Source organism: Podarcis melisellensis (assembly GCF_964234715.1).
Source record: "Podarcis melisellensis genome assembly, chromosome: 11".
In the NCBI taxonomy this organism is placed as follows: Eukaryota; Metazoa; Chordata; class Lepidosauria; order Squamata; family Lacertidae; genus Podarcis; species Podarcis melisellensis.
The window spans coordinates 3,657,896-3,677,564 of record NC_138543.1 but is presented as its reverse complement, the minus strand read 5'-3'; the positions used below and the strand labels follow the sequence as shown (position 1 = coordinate 3,677,564).

The following is a 19,669-nucleotide window of genomic DNA, read 5'->3' as shown; positions in this document are numbered from 1 at the left end:
GCCAGTCCCCACAGTCTCCAGATACTACACAGGCTGGCGCAGCCTTCCACAACATTGCACCAGGTCCCCTCAATATTTTTTGGGGGGGCTGAGCCCCCTTCAAACAAATATTGAGGGGGCGGAAGACACTTGGCGGCTACAGGTGGGGAGGGGCAAGGGAGGGGTGGGATGCAGGGATCTTGGCTCAGTGTGGCAGTGGGAGGGGCAGAGGCAGGGTGACTCTGTCTCTTTGCGATGTACCAGGCTAAGTTCCCCACCCTCACCTGCCCCCTTACCCCTCCCATTTTCCTCTTGGTAAACATTAGAGACCCACTGTGTTGGGAGGCCAGGAGAGCAAGGGTGCCCCACCCATGCCACCTTACTGGCTGCTGTTGGGTGCAATATTCTTAACAAAAAGAATGATAATATTGAACTTAAATTTATGATTACAGCCTTAACTGCTACATATTCCTTGAGTAATTTGCTCAAAAAGCTAGATGGGCTATATGTTCCCTGCATCTCTTATCTTTGTCTGAATATTTGCGTAGCTAATTAATGATTATGTTGATAGACCGTTGTAACTGTTTAAACTCAATTTGCAAACTACTACTTGGGTACTTGAAGCCTGCATCCGAATATTAGAAGAATTTCAGCATTCTGCAGCTTGGCTGCTCTTGGCCATGCACACCTCTCTCTTCTCTGTCATTCTCTCTTCTCCAGCTCTTTACCTTCTTATTACTATGGACCCCATGCATTCCTAAAGCTATGTACACACTTCCATTTACTCTGCATCAAGTGCACTTCCACAGACGGTTTTGGAAGTGGTATACACACAACGTTAGTCACAATCCATATCTATTTTGTATCTCTCGTCATTTTTTAATATACAAAATACTGCATTTTTCCCCAAGCCAACTTCGAATTGAGAAAAAGAGCAACTTAGCTGCATTTTAAGCTGGCCATGTACACCACCTCGTGCCCTGGTTCCAGTCCTCCTTGCTGATCTCTCTCTCTCTCTTTCTTGTGAACTCTTACTTTTTTCACTTCTCTTCTTCCTGTGTATTGATTTTTTTAATACTCTCCTTAAATTTAACAAAACTCTCAGGGCAGGGCACAACAGTCATAAAAATAAAATAAAATAAAAGCATATGGATTAGCACAGCAGAACAATAAACCCCAGGCAGAGGAATAAAAGCCCCCCCCCCCGAACTTTTCACATTAAAGCCACACTGAAAATGCACCTGGGGGCATTCCATACAGAGAGCTTCACAGCTGCAAAGGCCTTCTCCTGTCACCACCGCCCTCACCTCACTTCAGAAGGCAGGGGAATTCAGAGAAGCACCTCTGGCAGCAACCTCAGCAAGCTCAAGTGGTCCTTTTGATACCTGAATCCCAAAACTTTAAAGGTAAGGACCAGCACTTTGAATTGTGCTCAGGGAAGAACTGGCAACCAATTTAGTTGTGTAGAACTGATGGGGTTGTTTTCCCTTTGGTCAGCTCCAGCAGTGTTCTGTATGAACATAAGTTTCTAAGAAGTCTTCAAAGGCAGTTTCACATACACTGTATTATCTCTTAGTCTGCCTTACCTATCTCTCATCTAAACTCTGAGCAGCAGCTCAGTCAGAGACAGTTAAGAGATTCTTCTACCCTACTCCATTCTGCTGTGACTTTATCACAGATCAGCCAGCCACCTCCCTTAGTGAAGTACAGTATCGATTTTAAATATAGCAACACTGACATATTTATCTAGCTTACTGAATTTTTATATTTTAAAAAACCTTAGTTACCCTGAGAAGCTCAATAACAGCAAAAACACACTGCATATACGACTAGGAAAATATATTCAGAAACGGACAAAACCTCTGAGTGACTGAAAGTGGTGCTTACAGTTAAACAGGTTTTTTAAAACTTGTTTTCCTTGGGCAACATACAATTTGATGATATTTCTATAGAGACGTTTTTAAGAATGGATTATTCTCACTTTAACGTCATCTCAAAAAACTTCCTCTGTGCTTCTGATCATGTGCTTCTCTGGGTATTGCCCTTGTTTTGGATTGCTATATTTAGAATGTATGTGAGGAAAAACAGAACATAATATTTACCTAGATAAAATATTGATACTTCTGTAATCTTAAAAGGTAAAGGTAAAGGTACCCCTGCCCATAGGGGCCAGTCTTAACAGACTCTAGGGTTGTGCGCCCATCTCACTTAAGAGGCCAGGGGCCAGCGCTGTCTGGAGACACTTCTGGGTCACGTGGCCAGTGTGACAAAGCTGCATCTGGCGAGCCAGCGCAGCACATGGAACGCCGTTTACCTTCCCGCCAGTTAGCGGTCCCTATTTATCTACTTGCATCCAGGGGTGCTTTCGAACTGCTAGGTTGGCAGGCGCTGGGACCGAGCAACGGGAGCGCACCCCGCCGCGGGGATTCGAACCGCCGACCTTTTGATCGGCAAGCCCTAGGCGCTGAGGCTTTTACCCACAGCGCCACCCGCATCCCTTAAATGCAAAGGAGGTATGGTAAAAATTAGACCATTTGTTTACAATTCCACCAATGATGAGCTTGTGCCTTTCTACATCTGTGAGCTCACACAATTTCACTGCAACATTTACATTACTCCTTTCTACTGCAGATGCATAAAATAAGATTATTTCAAGCAACTGTGAAATAAATATTCACCTCTCATCTTAATGAACATATGGCAAATGCTAGGATTTCTTCATGTCCTGCAGTGAAGCTCTGTGTTTGAAACACTATCTCTTTGAATCAAAGCAATTGGTCTAAAACAAGCACATACTGCTTAGTAAGCTTCTAAATATGATTTTCAGTTGGCTACATCAGTATCTTTTGCCCCCTTCCATTTCCACTTTGAAGATGCTGAATCTGCACATATAGTTAAACATCAAATGCAATGTCACTGAGAAATGACACTCCTTCAAAGAGCAGATTAAAAATTGCCAGAGAGCAATCTGGCATTACTGTCATGCCTAGAATTCATATGCTTCAATAATGATTCCAGCCTTCTCCCTGGTACATTTTGAAATGGCAAAAAGAGATCTGTTGATATATACATTTAGTACAAGACATGTCCACTGTTATTTCTTTCTCTTTTTTTCTTGTAAAGTGGGCAATCTTTATGCAATGTTATTTATCAATACACTGAGCAAATATAGTGAGAAATTATTTACAATTTCTGAATAGTCTTTATATTTCATCTATTGATATGTCAATATAAAATATTTTATTTGCATTGTGAGTTAATAAAAAGTGAAGAGGAATTATTCTGTAGATTTTCAGGAGTAACTCATACATAAACCTCTTCATTTAATGGAAAAAAGATTTGTTCAACCCTCTGCAAAAGCCTTTGTGCACCTCAGAAGGTTCAAGCTTTTGCTGAGCAACAGCTCAAAACAACTCAGTTGCTGGAAGTCAACCAATATTAATAGCACACTAAACAAAATAATGTGTTCTTTATAAATAAAAAGTCAGATTAGCCTCTCATCGGCTTTCAGTCTTGAGATTCCAAGTACAATGGAGATCCAGCATGGTGTGGCGGAGAAATATTGGAATGGATGAGGAAATCCATTTTAAATCCCTGCTCATATTGGATGACTTTGGGTCGCTCACATTCTCTAAGCCTTAATTTACCACACAGGGCAGTTATGTGGATAATACTCCTTTGTATGCCACTGTGCCCTTGAAGAAGGAGTTGGATACATATAATAAGAAGGAGTTGGATTCATATTATTAAGGATTATAATTTTTCATAGAGGAAGCTAAGGACTGACCTAGATGGACTGACCATTCTGTATATATAAACATAGACTTGCACCATTTGGATAGAAAAGGGGTTTGTATCAAATTTGTATCACGCCAAGGGAGAGGGGAATCAAATATTTCCTTATCTACAGTTTAAAAGGTAAAGGGACCCCTGAACGTTAGGTCCAGTCGCAGATGTCTCTAGGGTTGCGGCGCTCATCTCGCTTTATTGGCCGAGCTTCTAGGTCATGTGGCCAGCATGACTAAGCAGCTTCTGGCGAACCAGAGCAGCGCACAGAAACGCCGTTTACCTTCCCGCCAGAGCGGTACCTATTTATCTACTTCGACTTTGATGTGCTTTTGAACTGCTAGGTTAGCAGGAGCAGGGACCAAGCAACGGGAGTTCACCCTGTTGTGGGGATTCGAACCGCTGACCTTCTGATCAGCAAGCCCAAAAGGCTCAGTGGTTTAGACCACAGTGCCACCCATGTCCCTTATCTACAGCTTAGATCTCCCCAGTTCTCTCTCCTCCAGGTGCTTTTCTGTTAGTTTATTTTATTATTTACTGAGAATTATTCACATACCAACCTTTCATTACAAAATAATAATAACAAGGTGGTTTACAAAATAAAGCAGATACAATAAAATATGCAAACTGGAATCCAGAATTCTGTAGAATCAGTACTCAGGATCAGTGCCTAGTTATGCCTATGTGAACAGGTAAGTATTTACTAGCTGGTAGAACACTAACAGCAGATCAGCCCATCATATCTGCAAGGGACGTTTGTCTACAAAGTCCTCCTCTAGCTCACCATAAGATGACATGTCACAACTAGACTAAATCCCCCATTTTCTACACATTTAAGTACAGTACATGGGAAAGCTGCCATCATACTGCATTTGGACCAGATACTGGTTTGCCTTCCCAGACCTTCCATTAAAAAGGTAAAGGTAAAGGACCCCTGACAGCAGTGGTGGAGGAAGAGGAGTGAGGGGGGGAGCGCACCACCCCCCGCAGTGCGATCCTGGTAGGGTGCCATCACGGCTGCCCCCCTGCCCACACTGGGCACCACGCCAGCCCCACCCCCGTCTGCTCTCCACCACCACCCCTTGCCGGAGCATGAAGCTCTGCCACTGCCTGACAGTTAAGTCCAGTCGTAGAGGACTCTGGGGTTGCAGCGCTCATGTCGTTTTACTGGCCGAGGGAGCCGACGTTTGTCCGGGTCATGTGTCTAGCATGACTAAGCCGCTTCTGACACAACAGAACACCAAAACCAGAGCAGCACACGGAAATGCTGTTTACCTTCCCACTGGATAGTACCTATTACAGTGGTGCCTCGCAAGACAAAAAGAATCCGTTCCGAGAGTCTCTTCGTCTTGCGGTTTTTTCATCTTGCGAAGCAAGCCCATTAGCGTCTTAGCGGCTAGCGCTATTAGCGTCTTAGCGGGCTTAGCGGATCAGCTGATAAGCGGCTTAGCGGATCAGCTGATAAGCGGCTTAGCAGATCAGCTGTTAAGTGGCTTAGCGGCTTAGCTGTTAAGCGGCTTAGTGGATCAGCTGTTAAACGGCTTAGCGGATCAGCTGATAATCGGCTTAGCAAAAAGGGGGGGGAGGGAAAAAAACCCGCAGGAACTCGCAAGACATTTTCGTCTTGCAAAGCAAGCCCATAGGAAATTCGTTTTGCGAAGCACCTCCAAAACGGAAAACCCTTTCGTCTAGCGGGTTTTCCGTCTTGCGAGGCATTCGTCTTGCAGGGCACCACTGTAATCTACTTGCACTTTTTGGCTTCCCTTATTTTTGTTTGCCTCCTTGAGCTACCAAATAATAAAAAATTGATTCCCTATTCAGAGTAAGCTATGTAAATTGCTCAGTCTTCTTCACACTGATTATTAGTTTATCAGTTAAGCAAATGCTGTATCTACTCTGATCTAATCTCATGTGAACCAGATGTAAAGTCAATGCAATTAAACTGATATGAGCAAAGGAATCAGCCTTAGAGAAAATAAATAATTTGAGATATTGATGAGTTTTGGAACAAGGTGTGTCTGTTTAGTGTAAACTACAGATTTGCATTTATGCCAAAAGAGCATACAGTACAGTGTTCAAAGCAATTAATAGAGTAACCTACAACAGTTATATTGTTTCCATGGTACACTTAATAACACAACGACCAATAAGCCTTTTAACATTGTACTTCGCCTTACAAATCAAAAGGCAGAAATTACTGGTCAGGATAATTGCAATGTTTTCATTTTACTGACTGCAGCATCAAGGTTGATTAAGTAATTCCCTATCATCAACTCCAAGACAGTTTACTGTGCAATAATAACGCTCCAAACCCTGGGTATTATTGGGGGTGAGTTTCATTCACTAAGTGATCTGTTGAGGTATTAAATATCCATCACACCATCTCATCCATTTATTTTATCAGCATCAACTGTCACAGCAGTAAAACCTTAACAGCCTTGTTAGACTTTCTACTGAATCAAAGTCTGCCCCATGTGCCTATCTGTAAAAAAAAGTTTAACAAAGCATGGAAAATAGTAAACACCATTCTACAGTTTGATATATCAGTAATAATATACGCAGCATTTATTTCAACAATCCAAGAACCTTTTATAAAGTCTATGCCATTGCAGGGAGAAGAAAAGGCGAAGCAATAAATCCTGCACAAATCCTGAGTGGAGTCCCTAAGACAGTTGGATGGTGTATTGGAAGCCTCCTTCCAGCAACTCCTGAACCCAGCCTGGTGCCAAAGGCACGCAGGCCAACATTTTCTGCCCCAATCCCGCTGCCTTTGCTGGCTGGCTCTCTCTCTTTGCCTCCCCAGCCTATCCAAGAGGCCTTTGAGGCCTGCAAGGCCACTGCCACTTTTTCTGTCACCTCCCACAAGACCTGGCAGTCCGCTGCTGCTTCTGTCACCGCCTCCTGCCACTGCAGCGAGGCCTGGCAGGCCGTCACGGCAGCCGCACCTCCAGAAGCTGGCTGTGTACTTCTGGAAGCACACTTCTGGTGCCAGCTTCCAGAAGTACGTCAGTGTCAACAAGGCCGAGAGCGGGGTCCTGTCGCCTGAGCAGCGCAGGACCTCCATACACACTGGCCAGGCTTGCTCCTCAGGGCGGTCACTTTAGCGCTGCTAACACAGCATTTGGCTTTACTCCCAGAGGTGCCCTCCATTGTCTCTTGAGACAGTCGGATGCCAACCACTGCAGGAATGAAATACTCAGCCTTGTTTCTTCAAACATCAATTCTGCAGAAATTGTTTAAGGAGGCCTATAGTCTCTTCCAGGAACTAATATCAAGTGAATTTTATTTAAATATTGTTTACAACATTGGTGGAATCTACACACATATAAAAAAAGCACTGAAAATGCTTTTTTATTTTAAAACCACATTGAATTTGGCATAGCTCTCTTTTGCCATCTAGTGTCACATTTGTATACTGTACTTTATAACACATTTAAAACCTTTTATTTGCAGTTGTATAGCTGAGTCTACCATCACTCAAAAATAGTTTGGCTGTAATCCTAAACATACTTACTAGGGAGTAAGTTCCATTAGTTCCATTTTTTTTCCTCCAAAGCCTGCAGGGAAGTGAAAGAAGAGACCTACATTCTGCCTCTCCCTCAAGTTCTCTGGGTCTTGCTGTGTTGGAAGGGGTAACAAAATAAGAGCACCCTTCCCCTTTTAGTTTCATGCAGCATGCTGTGGACTTGGGAAAGTGGAGAAGTGTGCAAGGTGCTGGGGGGAGAGGGAGGACTGGAGCAGCATGACTGACACATAGCTAAACTATTATAGGTTGATGCGGCCCACTAAGGGTGCATTGCATGAAGGCCTTCAAATTCTGCAGCCAGTACTGCTGTGAAGCAGATGTGAGTGTTGATGAGAGTATAGGCCTCCACAAGCACTTAATGGCACTCTGTTCCCTGTATTAAACTGCTAACAGAAACATACAAATTGGTTAGCCCCTATGAAAATGCATGCCTAAAAATGGACATAAATACTGTACTGTTCTACATTTTAAACATCAGCCTTGGAGATAATCTGACTTTGGAGGAAGCAAATATGCTGAATCCTGATCAACTCTTATTTGTTCAGGGTCACAGTGGGCATCAGGACTGTGGTCCTTGACAAAGCTGTTCTCCCATATGCAACTTATCAGGAATGTTTTAGTATAAAAGCACAAATGTGTTTCTGGCACAAAGCTGTGTTTACAGGAAATGGGGGAAGCTACAGGACTTAAGATGATACATCATTATACTGTAATTTTCATGGCTGCATTCAAATCTCTTGCTTCCCCCTCCCCCCACAAACAGTACCATGGTATTGTTGCTGTTGCAGCATTTATTTGAACTCTCTTCAGGAGATTGCATTTCTAGGATATACTTCCTCCCAGTGCTTTTTTTCTTAAAAAATATATGTTTAGGGGTACTCTCATTTTGACTCAAGAAAATCACCATTTTATAGTTCAAATCCAAAAAAAGCCAAAGAAGATAGCTAGTGAGAAATGCATCAACAAACTATGTTCAGATCACATCTTTAGGAATGCTGTCTAGTGTCAAGCCTAAACAAGTAGAGAGAGCATTTCATACAAGAGAAGCAGGAGCTGGAGCTTCAGTCCCACACCAACCCCTGCAGTTACCTGTAGTCCTGAGTGAGAAGACATTAGGGTTGTAAGCAAAGAAAGGGTAAGGTCATTGTTCCATGGGAGAAAGGGAACCAGCTGTATTTGTGGAAGTTGGCACGTCAAAGCCTGGCATCTCCAGAGAGGGTTGACCCTGCCTGAAATTTGGAGAATCATTGCCAGCCAATGCAGACAATGATGAGTGAGATGGCTCACAAAATCCATCTGGAGAGCTGGAAGTGACCACAAGGATTATCTAGTTCAACCTCCTGCAATGCAGGAATCTTTTTGCTCAACACGGGACTTGGAACTCAGGACCCTGTGATTAAGTATCTACCTGCTGTACCAACTGAGCGCCAACATGACATGACAGCTGCTTTTCCTAACTATCCAGATATCATCATAAGGAAATGGTGGCGGGAGTTGAGCGCAGCTTTTCAACAGCATTTTTAACTTTAAAAGTTATTTTACCCTCCACTACATCTGCGTAGTTAAATGCCTCAGCTGCTGGCCATGGCAGATCCTAGAGACAAAAATACTAATAATCCTAATTTAGAGACTTTGAAGGATACCTGAACTGAACAGAACACAATTGTATTATTAGTTAAAGGGAAAGTATTTCCATCCCTTTCAACCAATGTTGTCAGAAGTAACATCTGACAGCTCTTCATGCATAATACAAGAGCACACATCTAAATAAGCACATTTATATTTTGCAGAACATTGTAAATTTCCCACAATAATCTGCAACAGTGACACAATTTAACATTAATCTTGTCAAATCTGGGACAGCGGGGAATGGTGCATGGGCATTAGGAGGGCAGGACAGATTTATATATATATAAAAATAAGTAACATAAAATAATTGAATAACTAAGCTCCATGCCCAAGCATGAAGAATAAAGGTTTCCCCCCTTTATTTGAATTCTGCTGCATCTTTTTTTCTAGGAATAAAGGTTGAGCATGAGGATGGGGAGAGCAGACCATAAATTATGAGAGAAAGGAGGATTTTTTTGGGAAGGGTGCCCCCCTTCCTGTGTCCCTGCCCATTTGATTTTGTGTATCTGATGGTGTGTTTGGTATGGAGGGAGGAGTGTAAGTAGAATAAATATTCTTATATCTTGAAATATATAAGAAAACCATTCTACTGTAGTTCTTGGTTATGGTCCTGTGTGTTTGTGACAGTGGATGAGATTTACTGGTTATGTGTTGCCTGCTTTTTGAACCCAAATCTGCAGCATGAGACAGAGTCTTCCTAGCCCTTCCTGGAGATGAGTTAGCAAAGTCTGCTGATGACACCAAGTTGTTCAGGGTAGTTTTTATCAAAAAGAGACTGCAAAGCGCTCCAAAAAGCTCTCTCCAAACTGGGTAAATGAGCCTTAAAATGATAAATCTGATTCAGTGTTAACAAGTGAAAAGTGATACATGCTGGGACAAAATGTTAGATTACATATACACTGTTGAGGTCTAAGATGGCGGTGGCTGACCAAGAACCAAGATCTTAGGGTCATAGCGGAAAGCTCAGTTACGATGTTGTGTGCCAGGTTGTGGCAGCAGTAAAATTGGTGAATTATAGTGTAGTGACCATTAGGAAAAGGATTGAGAACAGAAACTGGAAATACCATCATGGCCTTATGCAAGACAAAGGTGCATCTGCACTTGGAATACTGTGTGTAATTCTGGTCACCACGTCTCTTAAAGGATAGCATAATGCTGGGATTTCTTTTAGAAATGGTGGATCAGCACCCTACTTTTATAAAGGTTTGCATGAGAGTTCCTGAATCATTTTCAGGTACCAAGTGCTTTTCTTTACAGAAATAAAAACATTAGAACTTTGAAAATAATCATGTTATGTTGACACGAATGGACAGAATGAAACAATATCTCTCACTGGCAGCTCCACGTATCTGTGACTGCAAATTGGGGGGGAGGTTCTCTGCTGTCTGGAGGACTAGGACCTGGGAGCCACAATTCAAATCCCCACTCAGCCATGAAGTTCACTGGGTGTTACTGTCTTATACTTGCCTAAATTTAAGTCTCACTGTGTTTTCTGTATGAGCTGTTTTGTTATGGCTGGTCACAACTCTCCAAATACCACAAATTGTAAAAAGAACCAAATAAATTTGATCTGCACCAAGTCTTGGCAAGCCATATGTAGCACTAAACACATTGCGTAAGATGCCTGGCCATTAACCCTAATGAGAGCATGTTCTCCATCTTATTGCTATACCTCCATCACTGCCCCCAAGTAAGTAGTGGTTTTTTTGTTTACACTTTTAATTATGCCTGGATATTGCAATTCCAAGATAAAAACCAGCAAGAACTGTTAAGTCTCTTTCATACACTTATATAGCTTATATTTGCATAACTTTCTGATTTGTAAAAATGATAGTTTCAATTTATTAGAATGCATTGTTTCACTTGGGTTTTCTAATATTATTAGCAGAAGTCTACTTCTAAGAGTTCCACTAAATTAATGCTTTGAATTACTGCTGCACTGATTGTAGCTAGGGGATATTATTAATTAATTAAATGTGTATACCGCCCTATACCCACAGGTCTCTGGGCAGTTCACAAGATTTTTTGATGTGAAGTGAGGGGGCCACAGTATTCCTGAACATCCACTACTTGTTTTTTTATATTTTTTGTGACTGTTCACTGGTTTTCACAGTGTGTCTTGTTTGTTGCTCCTGCACAATTCCCTCTCACAAACTTCCTCTTCTTGTCCTGGGACTCCAGTCAAACTGGGGTCTTATAGTAAATGTGATATATACTGATATATATAGTCAGTGCTTTTTTTCATTAAAAAAATATATATTTAGGGGTACTCTCATTTTGAATGAATAAAATCACCATTTTATAGTTCAAATCGGGAAAAAATAAATACAGTAAATGGACAAAAGTACAAAGATTCACAAAATGTTTAGGCGTATGCGTACCCCCAGAAAAAAACACTGTATATAGTGCTATGTGAAGCTGAGGCTCCAGTACTTTGGCCACCTCATGAGAAGAGAAGACTCCCTGGAAAAGACCCTGATGTTGGGAAAGATGGAGGGCACAAGGAGAAGGGGACGACAGAGGATGAGATGGCTGGATAGTGTCTTCGAAGCTACAAACATGAGTCTGACCAAACTGCGGGAGGCAGTGGAAGACAGGAGGGCCTGGCGTGCTCTGGTCCAGGGGGTGACGAAGAGTCGGGCACGACTAAACGACTCAACAACAACATAGTGCTATGTAGGTCAGTAGATTTGGCTATGTGATGTCATGGAGGCAATTCAGAGTGAAGGCAGAAAGCACTGCCTTCGCTCTGAAGAAGCACCAGGAAGGAAGCCAGGAAGCAAACAGTTTCATATCTGAAAATGTTTTACAGTCCTGAAATTTGCTGAAGAGTGAGGTAGTTTTCGGGGAGAGGAAAAAGGTTTCTGCAATGTGCCTATTTCAGTTAAGCATAACCTTAAATGTTGGAGTAGTATTTTTCAACATTTGACCATATTTTAACAGTATTTGACAGGTTAAATGACTAAATATTTTCGATTAGTGAAATAGTCAACTACTACTTCTCTCAAAATTAATTTAGTATCAATATTAACAGTTTTCTCAAGAACTGGTTTGTAAGATCTGACTCTTGTTTTCTCTTTTAAAAAAATATATCCTGTTACTCATAAGTTCTGAAGAATATCCCATTCACTGACGTTTTCTATTCCTTTGGGCCTTTTGGCCCAAAACTTCATCATATTAAAATCAACATTTTAAGCCTTCCATTGACTTTCAAGAGTTCAAGGTTAATGTTTGTCTTTGCTAATCCTCAAATGAGGCCCCAATTCTATGCACACTTATCTAAGAGTAAGCCCCATTGAATTACTGTTTTGTTTGTGTAGGAGTATGAAAACTTTCAAGTTAAACAGTAACCTTAATTAGGCAGAATTGCAAGAAAATTTACAGAGAGAGAAAAAAATTGTTCCAGATTTATTTCCTCCCTGCCCCCTTTAAGTATGATGGTTGTAAGGCAGGGTCCTCAAACTTTTTAAACAGGGGGTCGGTTCATTGTCCCTCAGACACTGTTGGGGGGACGGACTATAGTTTGAAAAAAATATGAATGGTCAGTGCTCAAACATATATATACTGCAACATTATTAAAAATCCACCATAATAAATAGGCTTTAGATTTTGATGCCAGACTGTCACCCTGGTTCTGCCCCACTAAACCCTTTTAAAATTTACTAAGAATTTCACTCAAATAACTTCTCCCTAAATGAGCTTAGGGAAGAAGTGTGAAGTTAATGCAGAGACTGGGAACCACGCAGCCCATTCCTTCTGGGTTGAATTTACTCCCAAAGGCACACAGCTAAGGACCCAGTTCTGAAGCCCTGAGCATGCCCTCTTGCAATCCAGAGACAGGAGCCATTTTCTCACGAGTAACCCTATTCAAAAGACAAGGAGCAGCTCAAGAGGCTGGGGAATTGAGGATTGCAACTTGGACCTGTTTGTACTACTGCAGTTCCCTAACCGAGGAGCCGCCCTTCATTACGGGGAAGCCTCTTTTTAAAAATCCCGATATCGGAGATGTCTTGGCAAACGAGACAAGGCCTGGGCGACGCCACTGAGCCTTTCTGCCTCCTGGGTGGGAACTGAGGAGAGGAGAGCAACAAAAACTAAACAACTGCAAACCCCACCTTGGCTGGTCAGTTTCTTGAAAGGAGAAATAAACAAAAAGACGGGCCCGACTTGCAGCCCCCTCACACCACCCCATGGAAACCGATAGAGGTGTTTGCCCCTGACTTCAAGCGGGACATGTGCGTCGTGTGAAATCCGTGCGCGCCGAGAGGTGGCGGCGAGGCAGCGCACGACCGGGAAGAGGCGACCAAGAGACAGAGGGGGAGACAGAATGAGGGATTGGGGAATGAGCTTGAGGCAGAGCCTGAGGCTGAGGTAAACCCGGTGTGGCGTTTCAACCTCGGACTTTGCGGCGGGTTCTGAAATGGCCAGGCAGGCTGGATTTAGGACCCTGGGGGCTGGATGTGGCCCGTGAGCCATAGTTTGAGGACCCGTTGTAAGGTGTCTGCTTGAGGGGGGTGGGAATCAAAGAACTAGTCAGAAAATGTGGTAAACGGAATAAGATGAATATATGATTAAAATTATACAAAATTATTTTACAAATTCACATAGAAAAGTGAATATGAACAAGAATATTTTGTTACCTCTTAAGAATTCCTGACAGGGCTACTACTGCCTTTCTGACCTCTTACCTCATGTCCTAAAAGTAAACCTGCTAAGGTAAACTAGTTTGTTACCTGTTAAGAATTGCTGACAATATAATCACTGCCTTTCTGACCTCTTACTTATTGTCCTAAAAGTAAACCAATTAAACAATCTCCCTGGGAGTATTTGCTATTTTCTGGAATACAAAGGACAGCAAAAAAAGGAGACCTTAGATTCTTAGGTAATGGCAGATGTAAGTAACCCTGCATCCATTGAACTATAGATTAGAGCAGTACTTAGTCATCTTTCACTGTCAAGTTAATAATATTAATACCATTTTAATACCAATTTTGTTTATTATACTAGCATATGACCATTCTGTCTAATGAAGTGCTCCAAATTAAATTGCTTGCATAATTGAATGACAGCTTGTCATATAAAAGACTTTGACATGTCAGATAATTCAGTGCAGCAATATTAATCAAAATCTGAGATGTAGGAGGGTTGGGGTTTTTTGGTTTTTGGTTTTTGGTTTTTTTTAGTGATCTGCATGGAACAGATCTGGTTACCCAGTCTGGTTACCCAGACCTCATTGCTGGTTGTGAAGGGGCCCCCAGATCTGTTCAAGCTTCAGGGTCTCAAAAACGTAGGTCCGCCACTGCCTGAGGATCTCTCCCAGCACCTGCACATAGATGTTAAAAGGCATGTGGGAGAGGGCAGAGCCCTGAGGCTCCCTACAAGTGATTGCCCAGGGGTCTGAACACTCATTCCCCCAACACCACTTTCTGGACATGGCCCAGGAGGAAGGAGCTGTATAGCAGTGCCCTCAGCTCCAAACTCCTGTAGATGGTCCAGAAGGATGCCATGGTCAATGGTATCAAAAGCCGCTGAGAGATCCAGCAGAACCAGGAAACAGTTTTCACCTCTGTCCCTAGCCGCCAGAGATCACTGACCAGCTTGACCAAGGTGGTTTCAGTCCTATGATGGGGCCTGAATCCTGACTGGAAGGGGTCCAAATGGTCCACATCCTCCAGACATTCCTGGCGTTGTTCAACGACCACCCACTCAATCACTTACATTTCCCAGATAATAAAGTTACTTTTGAAAGAAATTGTGAAGTCTACTTCTTTCTTATAGAAAGGTGATGATTAAATTTTGCTAATGCCTAGAGATTAATCTTTACAGTAAGTACTAAAAGGTCAGGATGTTTGTTTGTACCTGTGAGGGTCACATATAGTTCATTGATGGGTATATCTTATAGTAAAGCAATGCTAGCTGGACCAATGCCATGATCTGTACTAATCAACAATGTAAAAATCCACATTAGCACATCATTACAATACTGTAATGGTTGGGAATATGTTTTGCATACAGGAGAGCCAAGGTTCATCTCCACTTGAAAAATTCGCAAGTAACATAGCTAGGAAAGAAACACTCTGCCAGAGACCTCAGAGAGCTTCTACCAATTAGCGGAGGCAGCCCTGTAGTAGATGGGGAAATGGTTTGACTAAGCATAACGTAGCTTGAGAGACGGCCTTCTCCCTATCCATTGCCCAGGAATGGAAGATTTGAGACCAGGAAATAATTGGCCACATTGGTTGGTGTTTTGTTTTTTTAAGTGGCTCTTTAAGGGGCTCAGGGAAGATACCCTCACAGAGGGAAACATTCACCACCCCACAGAGCCCACTACCCAACCCGCCTGGCTCGCTTTTATGAGTCATGATTGGTAAGGATCAAGGAGACAGGTGGTTGCTTTCACTTGTCCAAGCAGCCTGTTCACAACCTCGGAAATAACTGGTTGAAATTGATCTCACATAACCTGACTAGACAGAGCTCTGGAACTCTCCAATAGGGGAGACTATCTCTTTCTGAATCTGGGGAATCTGATCTCCTTGTAGTCTTGTCCAATACTTATCCTCCCCAAGTTGAAGCTTAACTAGTATTTTATTAATACTACCGGTGTGTGTCATTATTACATATAAGCAATCTCATGACACCTATTCACTGTATTGCTTGAGTAACCTAACAATAGTACTATGTGTACATGCAATATATAATTCATGCCTATATAAAGTCTTATTGAGCCATGAAACATGAGAAAATAATAATCTGGGATTTAAAAAAATAATAATCAAAGGTGTATACTGTTATCTATCTATCATCTATCTATCATCTCTCATATTGCTATGATTCAACTATAGAAACAGAAGTAAGAATAACCAATACCAAAATACAGGAAGAGTTTAGAATTGTCGATGTTATTACACAAAATGCTGCTTCTAGTCAAGATCAGCATAGAATGACACTTCAGTATTTGCATTATTGTGCTCATTGATCTAACAGTTTTTATTATCTGAGCACCAACAGGTAGACTGTATTTTAGTGTATACAACTTCAGTAGCTGACATCAACTTTTATTATGCAAAGATTTTTACACTGCCTGTGCAGTAACACTTTATTTTCATAGATGAGAGAAAGCTCTTCAAATTAAGGGCCATAATAAACTACTTTTTGAAACTTTCACTGTAATCATACAGTATGTGTGAACTGATTTTATGACACAACAAAAATGAACAAGTGTTACTGTCCTTTGATCTGAGCTAGTTGGTAGGGGAGAGGTTGATAGTATGATAGCTCAGGTGTATTTTATGGGTTCTTACAGCATAAAATAAAGATCTGTATTGTATAGTTTGAAACTGGTGCCCTAGACTTCTGAATTTGTGTAATAAATATGTTAACCAGAAGGAAACACTATCCTGTACTAAGGTCATAAAGAATAAGTGCAAAACTCTATTGTGTGTTATTTTAACCATGCCATCCACGGCTTATGCTCTGGGTTGCATGCTTCACACCTTAGCTGGCTAAGTGCCATGAAATGTGTGATGTGCTATCACGGAGACTTTGTCAGTAATGAGAATCTATTTTTCCATCTTGTCTAGAATGACAGTTTAGCAGCAGGGTATTTTCTAAGTGTTACTGCATGCAGCAGGTGTTTCCTTACTGAGCGACTGCATTTGTCTGTGTCCAAGTATTTTCTCATTGCCTTTTTCTTTTTTGGCAGGGGGATGTAGCTAGTTCCAGGTGTTTGTTAACCAAACATCTGTGGATTCTGCAAATTCCAGGTGTTTCCTATACGAGTAAATTTAAATCAAGTCAGATAAGTGCAAGCCCACTTTAATTCAAACATTAGACATCTCCCAAACATCTGCATTAAAGAACCTGCCAACCGCATATATGGAATAAAAAGTCAGTAGATATACCACTGAAGCTTAAGTACTTTTCTAAAAAGTTACATAGTGTTCCTCAAAACGTTTCTTGAAGACTTGAACATTTCTTCTACAAAGCTGAACATCTACACCTCCTCTTGCATAATGGTTTCAGCACTCCCTGGATTTTAGCAGGACAGCTGGATTTTTAGCCACTCTCTAGATGCTCCTGACAGTCAATTAGTTGGGCATGTCATGTCAATTGCCATTCATTGTTCCCATTATTTCCAATGGTCATGGGGTCACCAACCTTTTTGGGCTCATGGACACATATGCAAACCAGAGAAACTTCCTGCGAGCAGCAGAAACACAACCGAGCACACATCGCAACATATTATATTGGATACAATAGAATTTTAATTTCAAGCCTAATTTCAAGTGGAGGGAGGGGATGCTGTGAGGACCAGGGAAAGCTTTTTGTAGGGATATGTGCAACCATGGGTGCCCAGCTGGCAGCTCCCTCAGTGGGCCTTCAGACAGCCTCCACTCTTTTCAGTGTGTATTCTTGTCATTCATTTTCCTATGTCCCCTCAACAAAGGTCAGTGGTCAGCACAAGGCATCATGCAGTAGCAAAGCCTCTGTAACTTTCCCCATCATTCAGCTTAAGAAATAAATCAACATGATTAAGTCTTTACCCACTACCAGAAATTTGTTTAATTAAGGGGGGGCTTGAGGTTCTAACACAATTGAAGTTTCAGCACCCGATTCAGAAGCCTGTGTCCTAATTGCAGAAGAGTTGATGGAGTAGGGTTTGCTTACTCCATCTCTGTTCAAAGGTATTCCTAATTATACTTCCCAAATGAGGCGGGGGGGGGGGGGGACCCATAGTAGTGAAAAGTTCCAGGGCTGATGCCTAATGGTACAAATGTGATCCTGTCTCCCGCCGCCCCCGCCGCCTTCTCTGTTATGCTGGCTGAAGCCGAGGCAAAATCTTGGCCCATCTATGAGGAGGGACACACACCATCTGCTTGTTAAAATGTTGATTTCCATTTGCTTGCTCAAAGTCCACTGCACAAAGAGCAAGGGAGAGCTCAGGACACGGGGAAGGGCCAGGCTGCAAACTGCGAGAGCTTCGACTTCTAGCTGCTTGAGGGCCGGGGGGGGGGGAGAGCTGCCCCCCCCCAGCAGCAGAATGAAAACCCGGAGAAAAGCAGAGCAAGCATCCGGGCAGATGCATCAAATTCCTGCTTTCTGACTCAGGCGCCAGAGCCCCACCAGCTCCAGCCCTTCGGGGCGCGGGGAGGATTCCAGGGGAACCGAGAAATCCACCTGGTCGGCAGCGCAGCGCGCGGCTCCTTCTCCCCTCGCGGCGCCCTTGGTTTTCGTCCCAGCTTTCGGCGCGAGTGTCGCCTTTTTACGATTGCCGAAGGGACACAAACCAAACCGGCGGCGCCGTCTCCTCCTCCTCTCCTCAGCCCTCCACTTCCCCTCCTCGGAGCTTTAAAGCCGGGAGCCATTCCTTCCGATTAACGCCCAGCCCTATTAGCACGTCTTCAGCAAGCAGCCTGGAGGCAAAGCCCCGCCGGAAAGGTGTGAGGGATTCAAACGCAGGCAGAGCCTGGCGAAGCTCCGGGCGGCGGGCGAGTTCTGGAGCGGCTTAAATAATAGCCGAAGCCCAAGAGGGAGCAACTCCACGGGCTTGTCTTGCGGGCAGGGCGCGAGCCTCGGCGGCAGCGGAGAAGGGAGGGAGAGTCGTCGTCGTCCCCCCTTCACCTCTTCAACACAGGAAGTTTGGGAAGGGCGGCTCAGCGGCTTTGCTCCTTCCCCGTTTTCAGAAGCTGCCGAGCAGCGCCCCATTGCAGCCCCGGGGCGAAGGAAGATGCCCCCGTCGGAGGGAGCTTTCGCCCCGCCGCCCTCCCAGCCTCCCTCTCTCCCTCCGCAGCCGCTCCGCTTCCCCCCAGCCCGCCTCTCCCCTTCCCCAATCGGCCTGCCCTCCTTCCCCCCGGGTCTCAACTCCGCAGCCGCCGAACAGTTCCCTCAGAGACCGCGAGTTGCTCCTCGAGAACTCTGGGGCGCGCGCGCGAGGAGGAGGAGGGAAGACCTGGCCGGACCTCTACCTGCCCTTTGCGCCGCAGGAGATGCCGGCGGAGGGGCGTCCGCTTCCTGGCCCTTCCCCTGCCTGGCCGCCCTCCCCGCCCGGCGGGACGCGAAGCCGTGGGGCGAGCGCGGGGGACCTTGGGCCGGAGGGTTACCTGTCCTATATTGATGTAGCCGTACTTGCTAGCTATCCTGTTGGCTTCTTGGTTCCCGCCGGTTATCCGCACCGCCCAGTGGTTGGTGTAGAGGCGAGTCCTGCAGGCGGGGAGCAAGAAGCCCAGCCAGAGGGTCAGCAGGCACAGCAGGTCCGCTCCGCTCCGGACTCGGCAGCAGCCCCAGCCGCTCTTCCAGCCCATCTCGGCGGCGGCGCGCGAAAAGACCTCCCCGACTGCGCCTTGCTGCTCCGAAAGAAACTTCTCTCGCTCCTTGCTCGGCTCTTTCCGGGCACCTTCGCCGGCGCGGGAACCGAGAGTGACCTCGGGAAGGAAGCCAGCCGAACTTGGACTCAGCGCCTGGGCGCTCCCCAGGGGCTTCCGTGGCCCAGCGCCGCAGCCCGAAGCGCCTCCACGTTGCCCAATTCTCCTCCGGGCGCGGAAAGTTTGTTTGTTTCTCAAGCAAGCCCCGAGCCTCCCGTCCCACTTTCTGCAGCTCCGTCCTTTTCCTTGCGCCACGAGAGTCTCGGGGGAGGAGGGAGGAGGGAGGGGGCTGCCTCTTCCTCGCGCTTCTCGGGGGCTCTCCTCTCCTCTCCGCGCTGGGTGCCGTCTCGCTCTCCTTCCCCGTCTCCGCCTCACTTGGGCAGAGTCG

At 44.3% G+C, this 19,669-nt stretch overlaps 1 protein-coding gene across 5 annotated transcripts in view; it reads right to left on the bottom strand.

Moving 5' to 3' along the window:
* The window catches only part of PCSK5 (proprotein convertase subtilisin/kexin type 5), a 151,078-nt gene extending 131,782 nt beyond the window's left edge, over nucleotides 1-19,296 (bottom strand). The window contains exon 1 of one of the 5 annotated variants that reach the window (XM_081930472.1): nucleotides 19,021-19,296. In XM_081930472.1, coding sequence (XP_081786598.1) covers nucleotides 19,021-19,221 — 201 coding nt within the window. In that variant the 5' untranslated portion in view covers nucleotides 19,222-19,296. Of the gene's footprint in view, nucleotides 1-7,279; nucleotides 7,595-13,035; nucleotides 13,058-13,141; nucleotides 13,412-18,541; nucleotides 18,660-19,020 lie in introns of those variants that run through there. The other 4 variants (XM_081930474.1, XM_081930471.1, XM_081930475.1 and 1 more) reach the window with 4 other exon arrangements.
* Between the last annotated feature and the right edge of the window lie 373 nt (nucleotides 19,297-19,669).